Source organism: Heterodontus francisci, chromosome 20 (assembly GCF_036365525.1).
Source record: "Heterodontus francisci isolate sHetFra1 chromosome 20, sHetFra1.hap1, whole genome shotgun sequence".
NCBI lineage: Eukaryota > Metazoa > Chordata > Chondrichthyes > Heterodontiformes > Heterodontidae > Heterodontus > Heterodontus francisci.
Window position 1 is genome coordinate 89,892,498 of NC_090390.1, and position 15,292 is coordinate 89,907,789.

A 15,292-nucleotide genomic window follows, 5' to 3' on the forward strand; every position below is an offset into this window, starting at 1 on the left:
AGAGGGGAGGAGGGGAAGGAGAGAGGGGAGGAGGGGAAGGAGAGAGGGGAGGAGGAGGAGAGAGGGAAGGAGGGGAGGAGGGGAAGGAGAGAGGGGAGGAGGGGAGGGAGAGAGGGGAGGAGGGGAAGGAGAGAGGGGAGGAGGGGAAGGAGAGAGGGGAGGAGGGGAAAGAGAGAGGGGAGGAGGAGAGAGGGGAGGAGGGGAAGGAGAGAGGGGAGGAGGGGAAAGAGAGAGGGAGAAGGAGGAGGAGAGAGGGGAGGAGGGGAAGGAGAGAGGGGAGGAGGAGGAGGAGAGAGGGGAGGAGGGGAAGGAGAGAGGGGAGGAGGGGAAGGAGAGAGGGAGAAGGAGAAGGAGGAGGAGGAGGAGAGAGGGGAGGAGGAGGAGGGGAAGGAGAGAGGGGAGGAGGGGAAGGAGAGAGGGGAGGAGGAGGAGGAGGGAAGGAGAGCGGGGAGGAGGAGGAGGGGAAGGAGAGCGGGGAGGAGGGGAAAGAGAGAGGGGAGGAGGGGAAGGAGAGAGGGGAGGAGGGGAAGGAGAGAGGGGAGGAGGTGAGGGAGAGAGGGGAGGAGGTGAGGGAGAGAGGGGAGGAGGGGAAGGAGAGAGGGGAGGAGGTGAGGGAGAGAGATTGAATATCGCAAACAATTGGTGCCATGACATCACTCAGAATACACCTTTATCGCAGCTTCCAGTGAACACAGGCCCAGATATTGTGGTGGTCATGATGGTGAAATTGTCAGCATTCACCATCGTTACTCCGCTGAATAGGGTAGGATTTTCCTTCATATCAATAGAGGAAAATGGGAAGGGGGGGAACCTATTGCTGGACCTGCCCCCTCCCCCACACAGCGGTCTGCTGTGTTATGTTGGTGTTTCTAACAAATATTCTTTATGTTCTGTCACCAATTGAACAGGTACACCAGGAATTAAAGGTGAGTCTAAAAACTTCCTTCAAATTTATCATTTAACCATTCTCACCTCTGCACACTCCGCTCGCCAACACTGTGGCTTCCCCTTATCATTCTACTCACTCTGACTGCTCTCATCTCACTGATTCTGGCCGTCTCTTTCTCTCTGTCTGTCTCTCAGGGTTAAGGAAAATCCCAAAGCCTTTTATTCATATATAAGGAGCAAGAGGGTAACTAGAGAAAGGATTGCAACAAAAACAAGAAATGCTGGATTCACTCAGCAGGTCTGGCAGCATCTGTGGAAAGAGAAGCAGAGTTAACGTTTCGGGTCAGTGACCCTTCTTCGGAACTGACCCGAAACGTTAACTCTGCTTCTCTTTCCACAGATGCTGCCAGACCTGCTGAGTGAATCCAGCATTTCTTGTTTTTGTTTCAGATTTCCAGCATCCGCAGTATTTTGCTTTTAGAGAAAGGATTGGCCCACTCAAGGACAAAGGAGGAAAGTTATGCGTGGAGTCAGAGAAAATGGGTGAGATTCTAAACGAGTACTTTGCATCGGTATTCACCGAGGTGAGGGACATGACGGATGTTGAGGTTAGGGACAGATGTTTGATTACTCTTGGTCAAGGCAGCATAAGGAGGGAGGAAGCGTTGGGTATTCTAAAAGGCATTAAGGTGGACAAGTCCCCAGTTCCGGATGGGATCTATTCCAGGTTACTGTGGGAAGTGAGAGAGGAAATAGCTGGGGCCTTAACAGATATCTTTGCAGCATCCTTAAACACGGGTGAGGTCCCGGAGGACTGGAGAATTGCTAATGTTGTCCCCTTGTTTAAGAAGGGTAGCAGGGATAATCCAGGTAATTATAGACCGGTGAGCCTGACGTCAGTGGTAGGGAAGCTGCTGGAGAAGATACTGAGGGATAGGATCTATTCCCATCTGGAAGAAAATGGGCTTATCAGTGATAGGCAACATGGTTTTGTGCAGAGAAGGTCATGTCTTACCAACTTAGTAGAATTCTTTGAAGAAGTGACAAAGTTGATTGATGAGGGAAGGGCTGTAGATGTCATATACATGGACTTCAGTAAGGCGTTTGATAAGGTTCCCCATGGTAGGCTGATGGAGAAAGTGAAGTCGCATGGGATCCAGGGTGTACTAGCTAGATGGATAAAGAACTGGCTGGGCAACAGGAGACAGAGAGTAGTAGTGGAAGGGAGTTTCTCAAAATGGAGACGTGTGACCAGTGGTGTTCCACAGGGATCCGTGCTGGGACCACTGTTGTTTGTGATATACATAAATGATTTGGAGGAAAGTATAGGTGGTCTGATTAGCAAGTTTGCAGACGACACTAAGATTGGTGGAGTAGCAGATAGTGAAGGGGACTGGCAGAGAATACAGCAGAATATAGATAGCTTGGAGAGTTGGGCAGAGAAATGGCAGATGGAGTTCAATCAGGGCAAATGCGAGGTGATGCATTTTGGAAGATCCAATTCAAGAGTGAACTATACAGTAAATGGAAAAGTCCTGGGGAAAATTGATGTACAGAGAGATTTGGGTGTTCAGGTCCATTGTTCCCTGAAGGTGGCAACGCAGGTCAATAGAGTGGTCAAGAAGGCATACGGCACGCTTTCCTTCATCGGACAGGGTATTGAGTACAAGGGTTGGCAGGTCATGTTACAGTTGTATAAGACTTTGGTTCGGCCACATTTGGAATACTGCGTGCAGTTCTGGTCACCACATTACCAAAAGGATGTGGATGCTTTGAAGAGGGTGCAGAGGAGGTTCACCAGGATGTTGCCTGGTATGGAGGGCGCTAGCTATGAAGAGAGGTTATGTAGATTAGGATTATTTTCATTGGAAAGGCGGAGGTTGAGGGGGGACCTGATTGAGGTGTACAAAATCATGAGAGGTATAGACAGGTTGGATAGCAAGAAGCTTTTTCCCAGAGTGGGGGATTCAATTACTAGGGGTCACGAGTTCAAAGTGAGAGGGGAAATGTTTAGGGGGGATATGCGTGGAAAGTTCTTTACACAGAGGGTGGTGGGTGCCTGGAACGCGTTGCCAGCGGAGGTGGTAGACGCGGGCACGATAGCGTCTTTTAAGATGTATCTAGACAGATACATGAATGGGCAGGAAGCAAAGAGATACAGACCCTTAGAAAATAGGCGACAGGTTTAGATAGAGGATCTGGATCGGCGCAGGCTTGGAGGGCCGAAGGGCCTGTTCCTGTGCTGTAATTTTCTTTGTTCTTTGTTCTCTCTCTCTCAGTTTCTCTCTGTCTCTCTCTCACTCCCAGTCTCTCTCTCTCACACACTCTCTTTCTCAGTTTCTGCCTCTTTCTCACACCGATTCTCTTTCTCAGACTGACTCTCTCATCCTCTCTGATTCTCTTCCACTGTCTCTCTTTGTGTTTCTCTCTCATCTTTGAAATTGTGTTAATATTTTCTTAAATTTAATACTGTTTTTTTGACAGGTGATTCAGGATTTCCTGGAATGCCGGGTAAGCTTCATTTGTGTGAAAGTTGTTGTATCATTGCCTTTAAGAGTGATGTCCCTTTCAGATCTTAGTATGCTAATGTGCTAAGTCCCAGGACGCAGTCATGTGACTCAGAGCCTGAGTCACTCTGTAACTGTAACTCGAGTAAGGTTCTGTAAATAGTTAGCTCGGCACTGTTAGCTGTTAATAAACTTGCTTTGAGATTTTCAACCAACTGGACTCCACGCATCTCATTTATGTTGCATCAGACAACATAAAGAACTCATTATTTGGTAGCAGCGGTGGGATTACAAAAGAGTCTTGTATTCTTCCCATAATTCTCACTCCTGTAAGATCGATATCCGGTCATAAAAACAGAGGAACTTCAGGAAGGTTAAATGGCCAGTCAATCTGTCCCATTTTTATCAGAAACCAACCCCACTTCCCACCTTCTCCTCATGTCGCTCAAGCCCACTTCCCATAATATCACTATTGAATCTACTTCCTGTGCCCTTTCAGACATTGCATTCTGGATCAGACCAATTCGCTTTGTGAAAATACATTTCTCCTCATCTCACCTCTGGTTATTTTGCCAATCACATCACATCTGTGTTTTCTGTTCTGACCCTGCTGCCAGTCGATACTGTTTCTCCCTTTCTACCCTGTCTAGACCCCTCATGATTTTGAACGCCTCTATTACATCTCCCCTTAATCTTTTCTGCACTAAGGAGAACAATCTCAGCTTCTCCAGTCTCTGTTCGGACACCCAAGGATTACATTACATAGGATTACATAGGATATATGGCACAGAAACAGTCTATTCTGCCCAACTGGTCCATGCTGACTTTTATGCTGCACTCGAGCCTCCTCCCATCTTTCCTCATCTAAATCTATCATTGTAACCCTCTATTCCCTTCTCCCTCATATGCTTCTCTAGCTTCCCCTTAAATGCATCTATACTATTCACTTCAACCAATCTTTGTGGTGACGAGTTCCACATTCTCACCACTCTTTGGGTAAAGTTCCTTCTGAATTCCTTATTGGACTTCTTGGGGACTATCTTATATTGATGTCTCTAGTTAAGCTCTTCCCCACAAGAGGAAACAATTTCTCTGTATCCACTCTATCAAAATCTTTCAGAATGTTTAAAAACCTCTATTAGGTCACCCCTTAGCCGCCTTTTTCCAAGAGAAAAGACCCAGCCTGTTCATCCTTTCCCGAGATGTCTACCCACACATTTCTGTTATCATCCTTGTAAATCTCCTTTGCACCCTCTCTAGTGTCTTTACATCCTTTCTATAATATGGCGACCAGAACTGCACGCAGTACTCAAGTTGTGGCCTAACGAAGGTTCCATACATGGGAATCGGGGGAAAACTCTCCACTGGTTGGAGTCATACCTGGCGCAAAGGAAGATGGTTGTGGTTGTTGGAGGTCAAACATCTCAGCTCCAGGACATCACTGCAGGAGTTCCTCAGGGTCATGTCTTAGCCCCAACCACCTTCAGCTGCTTCATCAATGACCTTCCTTCAATCATAAGGTCAGAAGTGGGGATGTTCGCTGATGATTGCACAATGTTCAGCACCATTCGTGACTCCTCAGATGCTGAAGCAGTTCGTGTAGAAATGCAGCAAGACTTGGACAATATCCAGGCTTGGGCTGATAAGTGGCAAGTAACATTCGTGCCACACAAGTGCCAGGCAATGACCATCTCCAACAAGAGAGAATCTAACCATCTCCCCTTGACATTCAATGGCATTACCATCACTGAATCCCCCACTATCAACATTCTGGGGGCTACCATTGACCAGAAACTGAACTGGAGTAGCCATATAAATACCGTGGCTACAAGAGCAGGTCAGAGGCTAGGAATCCTGAGGTGAGTAATTCACCTCCTGACTCCCCAAAACCTGTCCACCATCTCCAAGGCACAAGTCAGGAGTGTGATGGAATACTCTCCACTTGCCTGGATGGGTGCAGCTCCAACAACACTCAAGAAGCTCGACACCATGCAGGAGAAAGCAGCTCACTTGATTGGCATCCCGTCCACCACCTCCACCGCTGACTCACAGTAGCAGCAGTGTGTACCATCTACAAGATGCACTGCAGCAACACACCAAGGCTCCTTAGACAGCACCTTCCAAACCCGCGACCTCTACCAACTAGAAGGACAAGGGCAGCAAACGCATGGGAACACCACCACCTGCAAGTTCCCCTCCAAGTCACACACCATCCTGACTTGGAAGTATATCGCCATTCCTTCACTGTCACTGGGTCAAAATCCTGGAACTCCCTTCCTAACAGCACTGTGGGTATACCTACCTCACATGGACTGCAGCGGTTCAAGAAGGCAGCTCACCACCACCCTCTGAAGGACAACTAGGGATGGGCAATAAATGCTGGCCTGGCCAGCGATGCCCACATCCCATGAATGAATAAAAAAAACTCTCTGTTTTCTGCCAGCCAGTCAATCTTCTATCCATGCTAAACGTTGCCCCCTACACCATGAGCTCCTACTTTGCGCAATAACCTTTGATGTGGCACCTTGTCAAATACCTTCTGGAAATCCAAGTACAGTACGTCAATGGGTTCCCCTTTATCCACAGCGCATGTTACTACTTCAAAGAACTCCAATAAATTGGTTAAACATGATTTCCCTTTCACAAAACCATGCTAACTATTCCCGATCACCTTGAGATTTTCTAAGTGCCCAGCTATAGCCTCCTTAATGATCGATTCTAACACCTTCCCCATGACAGACATCAAGCTAACTGGCTGATAGTTACCTGTTTTATGCCTCCCCACTTTCTTGAACAGAGGGATTACATATTCTGCTTTCCAGTCTGATGGAACCTTTCCAGAATCGAGCAAATTTTGAAAAATTATCACCAACATATCTACTACCTCATTAGCCACCTCTTTTAAGACCCTAGGATGAAGCCCATCAGGACCCGGGGACTTGTCAACCCACAGCTCCATCAGTTTGCTCAGTACCGCTTCCCTGGTGATTGTAGTTTCAGCAAGTTCCTCTCTTCCTTCCACCTCCTGATTTACAGCTATTACTGGAATGTCTTTTGTATCCTCTATAGTGAAGACAGAAGCAAAATATTCGTTCATTTCATCCGCCATTTCTTTAATATCTACTATTAACTCCCCATTCTCACTCTCTAGAGGACCAACACTCACTTTCCTGACTCTTTTCCTTTTTAGAAACTCTTGCTATCAGCTTTTACTACCTGTAGTTAGCTAGCTTCCTCTCATACTCTAATTTATTTCTCCTTTTAGTCATTCCCTGCCATTCTTTATATCTTGACCAATCAGCTGACCTGCCATTTATCTTTGCACAATTATATGCTTTTTCCTTAAGTTTGTTGCTTTCCTTAACTTCTTTAGTTAACTACGGATGGTGGGTCCTCCCCTTAGAATTTTTCTTTATAGTAGGAATATACTTATTCTGACTGTTCTGAAGTATCCCCTTAAATGTCTGCCACTGCTTCTCAATTTATCTATCTCCTAGCCTAGTAACCCAGTTCACTTCAGCTAGCTCAGCTTTCATGCCCACATAGTTGCCTTTATTTAAGTTTAAAATACTAGTCTTAGACCCACACTCCTCTCTTTCAAACCGGATGTAAAATTCAACCATATTGTGGTCGCTGCTACCTAGAGGTGCCTTTACTTTGAGGTCATTAATTAATCCTGTCACATTACACAAAACCAAGTCTAATATAACCTGCTCTCTGGTTGATTCCAGAACATGCTGCTCTAGGAAACTATCTCGAAAGCATTCTATGAATTCCTCATTCAGGTTACTATTGGATTTGAGTACAGGAGTAAAGAAGTCTTACTGCAATTATATAGAGCCTTGGTGAGACCGCACCTGGAGTATTTTGTGCAGTTTTGGTCTCCTTACCTAAGGAAATATATACTTGCTATAGAGGGAGTGCAACCAAGGTTCACCAAACGAATTCCTGGAATGGAGGGATTGTCCTATGAGGAAAGATTAAATAGACTGGGCCTTTATTCTCTGGAGTTTAGAAGAATGAGAGGTGATTTCATGCAAGCATACAAAATTCTTATGGGGCTCGACAGGGTTGATGCAGGAAGGATGTTTCCCCTGGCTGTGGAGTCCGGTACCAGGGGACACAGTCTCAGAATAAGGGGCAGGACTGAGATGAGGAGGAAATTCTTCACTCAGAGGGTGGTGAATCTTTGGAATTCTCTGCCCCAGAGGGCAGTGGAGGCTCAGTCGTTGAGTATGCTCAAGATAGAGATCAATAGATTTCTACATATTAAAAACATCAAGGGTTACGGGAATAGTGCAGGAAAATGGTGTTGAAGTAGAAGATCAGCCATGATCTCATTGAATGGCAAAGCGGGCTCAAAGGGCTGAATGGCCTCCTCCTGCTCCTATTTCTTATGGTCTTATATACATTTTAATAGCTTGGTAATCTATTCTCCAGTTCGATTCCTGTTTACGAGATAAGGCCGTTCCCCTCAATAATACGTATACCGTTTTGGATACGGTTGCGGGGGATGACCTACCAGAGGAAAGCCACAGTGGCCAGGTCTCTGGCACTGAGCCTGGCTCAGTGGCTCAGAAGGGAAGGGGGGAGAATAGGAGAGCGATAGTGATAGGAGATTCAATGGTTAGAGGAACAGACAGGAGATTCTGTGGTTGCGAACGAGACTCCCGGATGGTATGTTGCCTCCCGGGTGCCAGGGTCAGGGATGTCTCGGATCGAGTCTACAGGATTCTTAAGGGGGAAGGGGAGCAGCCAGAGGTCGTGGTACATATGGGTACCAATGACATAGCTAGGAAAAGGGATGAGGACCTGAAAAGCGAATATAGGTAGTTAGGTTGGAAGCTAAAAGGCAGGACGAGCAGAGTAGTAATCTCAGGATTGTTACCGGTGCCACGTGCTAGTGAGGCTAGAAACAGGGAGCGAGTGCAGCTGAACACGTGGCTACAGAACTGGTGTAGGAGGGAGGGCTTCAGATATGTGGATCATTGGGATACCTTCTGGGGAAGGTGGGACCTGTACAAGGAGGACGGGTTGCATCTGAACTGGAGGGGCACCAATATCCTGGGCGGGAGGTTTGCTAGAGCTCTTCGGGAGGGTTTAAACTAGTTTGGCAGGGGGATGGGAACCGGAGCTACGGATCAGTGGATGGGGTAGCTGTTGAACAGGCAGATACAAAGTGCAGAGAGTCTGTGAGGAAGGTTAGACAGTTGACAGGGCAAAGTTGCAGCCAGTATGACGGGTTGAAGTGTGTCTATTTTAACGCAAGAAGTGTCAGGAATAAGGGTGATGAACTTAGAGCATGGATCAGTACTTGGAGCTACGATGTTGTGGCCATTACGGAGACGTGGATATCACAGGGGCAGGAATGGATGTTGGATGTTCCAGGGTTTAGATGTTTCAAAAGGAATAGGGAGGGAGGTAAAAGAGGTGGGGAAGTGGCATTGTTAATCAGGGATAGTATCACAGCTGCAGAAAGGGAGGTCGTCGAGGAGGGTTTGTCTACTGAGTCATTATGGGTGGAAGTCAGAAACAGGAAAGGAGCAGTCACTTTGTTGGGAGTTTTCTATAGACCCCCCAATAGCAACAGAGACACGGAGGAACAGATTGGGAGGCAGATTTTGGAAAGGTGCAGAAGTAACAGGGTTGTTGTCATGGGTGACTTCAACTTCCCTACTATTGATTGGAACCTCCTTAGTGCAAATAGTTTGGATGGAGCAGTTTTTGTCAGGTGTGTCCAGGAAGGTTTTCTGACTCAATATGTAGATAGGCCGACTAGAGGGGAGACTATGTTGGACTTGGTGCTTGGCAACGAACCAGGCCAGGTGGCAGATCTCTCGTTGGGAGAGCATTTCGGTGATAGTGATCACAACTCCCTGACCTTTACTATAGTCATGGAGAGGGACAGGAGCAGACGGGGTGGGAAAATATTTAATTGGGGGAGGGGGAATTACAATGCTATTAGGCAGGAACTGGGGAGCATAAATTGGGAACAGATGTTCTCAGGGAAATGCACGACAGAAATGTGGAGGTTGTTTAGGGAGCACTTGCTGCGACTGCTGGATAGGTTTGTCCCGATGAGGCAGGGAAGGGATGGTAGGGTGAAGGAACCTTGGATGACAAGAGATGTGGAACAGCTAGTCAAGAGGAAGAAGGAAGCTTACTTAAGGTTGAGGAAGCAAGGATCAGACAGGGCTCTAGAGGGTTACAAGGTAGCCAGGAAAGAACTGAAGAATGGACTTAGGAGAGCTAGAAGGGGACATGAAAAAGTCTTGGTGGGTAGGATTAAGGAAAATCCCAAGGCGTTCTACACTTATGTGAGGAACAAGAGGATGGCCAGAGTGAGGGTAGGGCCGATCAGGGATAGTGGAGGGAACTTGTGCCTGGAGTCGGAGGAGGTAGGGGAGGTCCTAAATGAATACTTTGCTTCAGTATTCACTAGTGAGAGGAACCTGGTCGTTTGTGAGGACAGCGTGGAACAGGCTGATATGCTCGAACAGGTTGAGGTTAAGAGGGAGGATGTGCTGGAAATTTTGAATGATATGAGGACAGATAAGTCCCCGGGGCCAGACGGGATATACCCAAGGATATTACAGGAAGCGAGGGAAGAGATTGCCGCGCCTTTGGCGATGATCTTTGCGTCCTCACTGTCCACTGGAGTAGTACCAGATGATTGGAGGGTGGCAAATGTTGTTCCCTTGTTCAAGAAAGGGAATAGGGATAACCCTGGGAATTATAGACCAGTCAGTCTTACGTCGGTAGTGGGCAAATTATTGGAGAGGATTCTGAGAGACAGGATTGATGATTACTTGGAAAAGCATGATTTGATTCGAGACAGTCAGCATGGCTTTGTGAGGGGCAGGTCATGCCTCACAAGCCTTATTGAATTCTTTGAAGATGTGACAAAACTCATTGATGAAGGAAGAGCAGTGGATGTGGTGTATATGGATTTTAGCAAGGCATTTGATAAGGTTCCCCATGGTAGGCTCATTCAGAAAGTAAGGAGGCATGGGATACAGGGAAAGTTGGCTGTCTGGATACAAAATTGGCTGGCCCATAGAAGTCAGAGGGTGGTAGTAGATGGAAAGTATTCAGCATGGAGCTCGGTGACCAGTGGTGTTCCACAAGGATCTGTTCTGGGACTTCTGCTCTTTGTGATTTTTATAAATGACTTGGATGAGGAAGTGGAAAGCTGGGTTAGCAAGTTTGCCGATGACACGAAGGTTGCTGGAGTTGTGGATAGTGTGGAAGGCTGTTGTAGGTTGCAACGGGACATTGGCAGGATGCAGAGCTGGGCTGAGAAGTGGCAGATGGAGTTCAACCTGGAAAAGGGTGAAGTGATTCATTTTGGAAGGTCGAATTTGAATGCAGAATACAGGCTTAAAGACAGGATTCTTGGTAGTGTGGAGGAACAGAGGGATCTTGGGGTCCGTGTCCATAGATCGCTCAAAGTTGCCACCCAAGTTGATAGGGTTGTTAAGAAGGCGTATGGTGTGTTGGCTTTCATTAACAGGGGGATTGAGTTTAAGAGCCGCGAGGTTATGCTGCAGCTCTATAAGGCCCTGGTTCGACCACACTTGGAATATTGTGTTCAGTTCTGGTCGCCTCATTATAGGAAGGATGTGGAAGCTTTAGAGAGGGTGCAGAGGAGATTTACCAGGATGCTGCCTGGACTGGAGGGCATGTCCTACGAAGAAAGATTGAGGGAGCTAGGGCTTTGCTCATTGGAGCGAAGAAGGATGAGAGGTGACTTGATAGAGGGGTACAAGATGATGAGAGGCATAGGTAGAGTGGATAGTCAGAGACTTTTTCCCAGGGTGGAAAGGGCTATCACCAGGGGGCATAACTTTAGGGTGATTGGAGGAAGGTTTCGGGGAGATGTCAGAGGTAGGTTCTTTACACAGAGAGTGGTGGGTGCGTGGAATGCGCTGCCAGCGGTGGTAGTAGAAGCAGATACATTTGGGGCATTTAAGCGACTCTTGGATAGGTACATGGATGATAGTAGAATGAAGGGTAGGTAGTTACTTAGATCTTAGAGTAGGTTAAAGGTTCGGCACAACATCGTGGGCCGAAGGGCATGTACTGTGCTGTACTGTTCTATGTTCTATTTTCTATGTTCAAACACCGTTTGTTGATTGAGAAATCAAGGTGACGCTGAGAAATGGTAATATCGTAAAACACAAACGTGTCTCAGAGAGGAACAGCCTGGGTTCCTGTGCTGGCTTATATTGCTGTATTCTCACCTCCAATTGGTCAGTGAGCCTCACTGGCCCCAGCTCCTATTGGTCAGTGAACCTCACTGACCCCAGCTCCTATTGGATGACAAGCAGTAATGAGGAGCTTTAATTGCTGGTCTGTGGGTGAATTATAAATTGACTGAGAGATTCCTGTCACTAATTTATTTTAATATTTCTTCACAGGTCCATCTGGTCATCCTGGAATTCCTGGACAAGATGGTCAGAGAGGACAGAAGGGGAGCGCAGGTAAGGCCCAGTTATTGACCAATGAGGGGCCCAAGGGGAGTTATTGACCAATGGGGGGACAGGGGGAGTTATTGGCCAATGGATGGACAAGAGGGGAGTTATTGACCAATGAGGGACAGAGGGTGGGGGTTATTGACCAATGAGGGTCAAGGGGGAGTTATTGACCAATGGAGGGACAGAGGGTGGGGGTTATTGACCAATGAGGGACAAGGGGGAGTCATTGCCCAATGGAGGGACAGAGGGTGGGGGTTATTGACCAATGGAGGTACAGGTCCAATGATCATTGCTCTTTTTTTTGTTTAATATCAGGTGAACCTGGAGAGAAAGGGTCAAGAGGACCTCCAGGTGATTTTGGGTCAACAGCGAAAGGCACTAAGGGCGACAGAGGTAAGAGAATTCTTTGGTTGAAGGTGGACAATAACCTGCCTCTACTCTTAACTACCTTGATGGGTCCGTGGCTAAGGTCACAGCCCAGTGTGGTACTGAGTCACACAGGAAGGTGTCAGGTTTCACTGCACTGTTTCAGGTCTCTACAGTTCAGAGGAAGGAGAATAAGACTGAGTTCCTGGCCAGGATCCGCCTGCACTGCCTCCTACTGGTGTGTGCCAGAGCTCTATAGAGAATGGTTCTCGGAGTGTGTGCCTGGGATCACCGCCATTGATCCTGTCAGGGGTCATGGGGGACTCTGTGATTCACAGTCGGGCTGCATTTTGTCCGCTCGCCAGCCCCACGATGCCAGAAAATCTGCAACAACTTGCCGGTTTTGGGAGAATTACAATATTGTTGGGAATATTATACGCGAAAAGTGAGGAAAGCCTGTAGAAATGAATGTACATTTCCTGCCTCACTTTAATCCAGTTCAGCGGAATTCCCATTCGTTCTGTTCCAATGCGAATCTGTTGGTTTTGACCGTTTCCCAGTAGGTGGGATCACAGGGCAGGGGGCCTAGATGTCATGTGATTTTGTATTGATATCTCCGCTTAGTGTTTAAATGTTGTTTATTGTTCCTGTTTGCAGGTGAACCAGGTCTACCTGGACTCCCAGGTCTACAGGGAATGAAAGGTATGAGTGAGGAAGGTTTAAGTGATCACTCAGTTCTGGTGATGCATCTCCAACACAACCTGAACCCGTCATTAGTGTCGGGAAGTCTAGTTCACTCTGTACACAGACAATAGAGGGAGCGTGAAAAGATTAGAAGTCACAAAACAATTAGGATAATGAAGAAGAATGACATAATTACATTATCAAGGAATATAAAAAGAAATAAGGAAGTATTCTACAGACACATAAATAAAAAACTAACAATCAGGACAGGGTTAGGACCACTGAGCGCTGCAGACAATAAACTCGCAGGTAATGACAGTGAAATGGCAGCAATATAAAATAATTACTTTGCCTCAGTATTTATCAGTGGGCATGACACTTGGAATACTGTGAACAGTTCTGGTCTCCATATTGTAAACAAGATATAGAGACACTGGAGAAAGTGCAAAAAATGTTTACAAGGTTGATGCTAGAACTGAGAGGTTATATTTGTCAGGAAAGATTGAACATGCTTCAAAAAGAGAAGAATGAGGGGTGATTTAATAGAGGTCTTTAAAATTATGAAAGGGTTTGATAGGATAGACATAGAGTAGATGTTTCCACATGTGGGGGAGACCACAATTAGGGGCTAGAAATATAAGATAGTCACTAATAAATCCAATAAGGAATTCATGAGAAGTTTCCCCACCCAGAGAGTGGTGATAATGTGGAACTTGCTCTCACAGGGAGTGGTTGAGGTGAAATAGTATCGATGCATATAAGGGGAAGCTGGATAAACACGTGAAGGAGAAAGGGATAGAAGGATATGTTGATAAGATGAGATGAAGTAGGATGGGTGGAAGCTCGTGAGATGCATAAACACTGGCCGAGTGGTCTGTTTTGATGCTGTGCGTTCTATGTAACTGCATAATTTAATTGTCATTCAGACAGAAACATCCTTTACTCAATATAGTATACTCCAATCTGGATTAGCCAATCAGATTGCATGCTTCCGTCATGTTGAGCTGTTTCAAAATTAATTCACACAAATCAGCATCTTCTTCATGATGTCTGTCTCAGATGCAGTGCGAGTTACCATTATTAAACTCACTTTCTCTGTTACTGACAGGTGTAATTGGCGTACATGGTCCTCCCGGTCCTCAAGGTAATTCTTTTTAATTCTTTGCTAAGATTTCTTTTGTAACAGCACTGGCCCTACCCTCACTCAATAGGAACCACCCAGTATAACAGTGTTTGTCATACAGTGCAGTGCCCCACAATGACAATGCTTTGTAGAACAGATTAAAACTGGTCTGTACTTCAACATCTAATGAAATTCTTTATGTGTAATATGTAATTGGACAAATGCTCTGCCAATTCTAGCTTTCCCTTCTCTAATGGTTCATGTATATACACCATGGCACCATTTGAAGAGGAACAGGGGAGTTCTCCCAATTCATTCTTCCAGTTAACTCCAACACAAACAGATTAATTGGTTATTTATCCCATTACTGTTTGTGGAACCTTCCTCCAGCCGACACAACAGTCACTGCATCTCAACAGTAAGACAATGGCTGTGATGCACTTTGGCTCATCCTGAAGATGTGAACGATTCATTATAAATGCAAGTTCCTTCGTTCTTACATGAGAAAGTTCAGTTAAATGAGAACAGCCTGCAACATTTTTTAGATAAGCAAAATACTGCAGATGCTGGAAACCGGAAATAAAAGCAGAAAAGGCTGGAAATGCTCAGCAGGTCAGGCAGCATCTGTGGAGAGAGAAACAATTAATGTTTCAGGACCTGCCTGACCTGCTGAGAATTTCCAGAATTTCCTGTTTTTATTCAACATTTCTAGATCCCTCTCGCATGGGCCATCCCTTATGGCCAAAAACTGACCACCCACCTAGAGTAGTTGTTGGTGGAGGAGGTGCCTGTCTATCAGCAGAGCAGCCATGATCCATAAACTCAGGATGAGAAGCCAGTAGCTCCACTATTGAGACTTGGCTGCAGCCTCTCACCTCTCACCTGGTGCCGTCTGAGCACCAAGCCTCGGAGCTGGTGTTTCCGAACAACTGAAAAGCTTGAGAAGAGAGAACGTGACAGGAGAAGAATGTGAGGAGAAACTAGTTGTAATTTCTGAGTACTAATCCAGGTTTGTTGTCTTTCTGTAGGTCCTCCTGGATCTTCAGGGTTCAAAGGTGATACTGGTTCTCCAGGTCCTAAAGGTATGCTCCCAGAAATGTCTAACCGGATTGGTCAGTTCAATGAGAATCATTTTTTACTAACAAAGATGGGTGGTCAGCTTTCAAAAAGTAAAATATTGCCTATTGGAAATAACTTTTATTTCAGTCAATGACTAACAGCTGAATGTTTCTAACATAATTACAACC

At 46.2% G+C, this 15,292-nt stretch overlaps 1 protein-coding gene across 7 annotated transcripts in view; it reads left to right on the forward strand.

The window, feature by feature from the left end:
- col17a1b (collagen, type XVII, alpha 1b) overlaps positions 1-15,292 on the forward strand; it is a 257,562-nt gene that overhangs the window by 153,911 nt on the left and 88,359 nt on the right. For all 7 annotated transcript variants that reach the window (XM_068053211.1, XM_068053209.1, XM_068053212.1 and 4 more), the window contains 7 exons: positions 909-926; positions 3,373-3,399; positions 11,816-11,878; positions 12,188-12,265; positions 12,896-12,940; positions 14,031-14,066; positions 15,074-15,127. In XM_068053211.1, the coding sequence (XP_067909312.1) occupies positions 909-926; positions 3,373-3,399; positions 11,816-11,878; positions 12,188-12,265; positions 12,896-12,940; positions 14,031-14,066; positions 15,074-15,127 (321 nt within the window). The remainder of the gene's footprint in view (positions 1-908; positions 927-3,372; positions 3,400-11,815; positions 11,879-12,187; positions 12,266-12,895; positions 12,941-14,030; positions 14,067-15,073; positions 15,128-15,292) is intronic.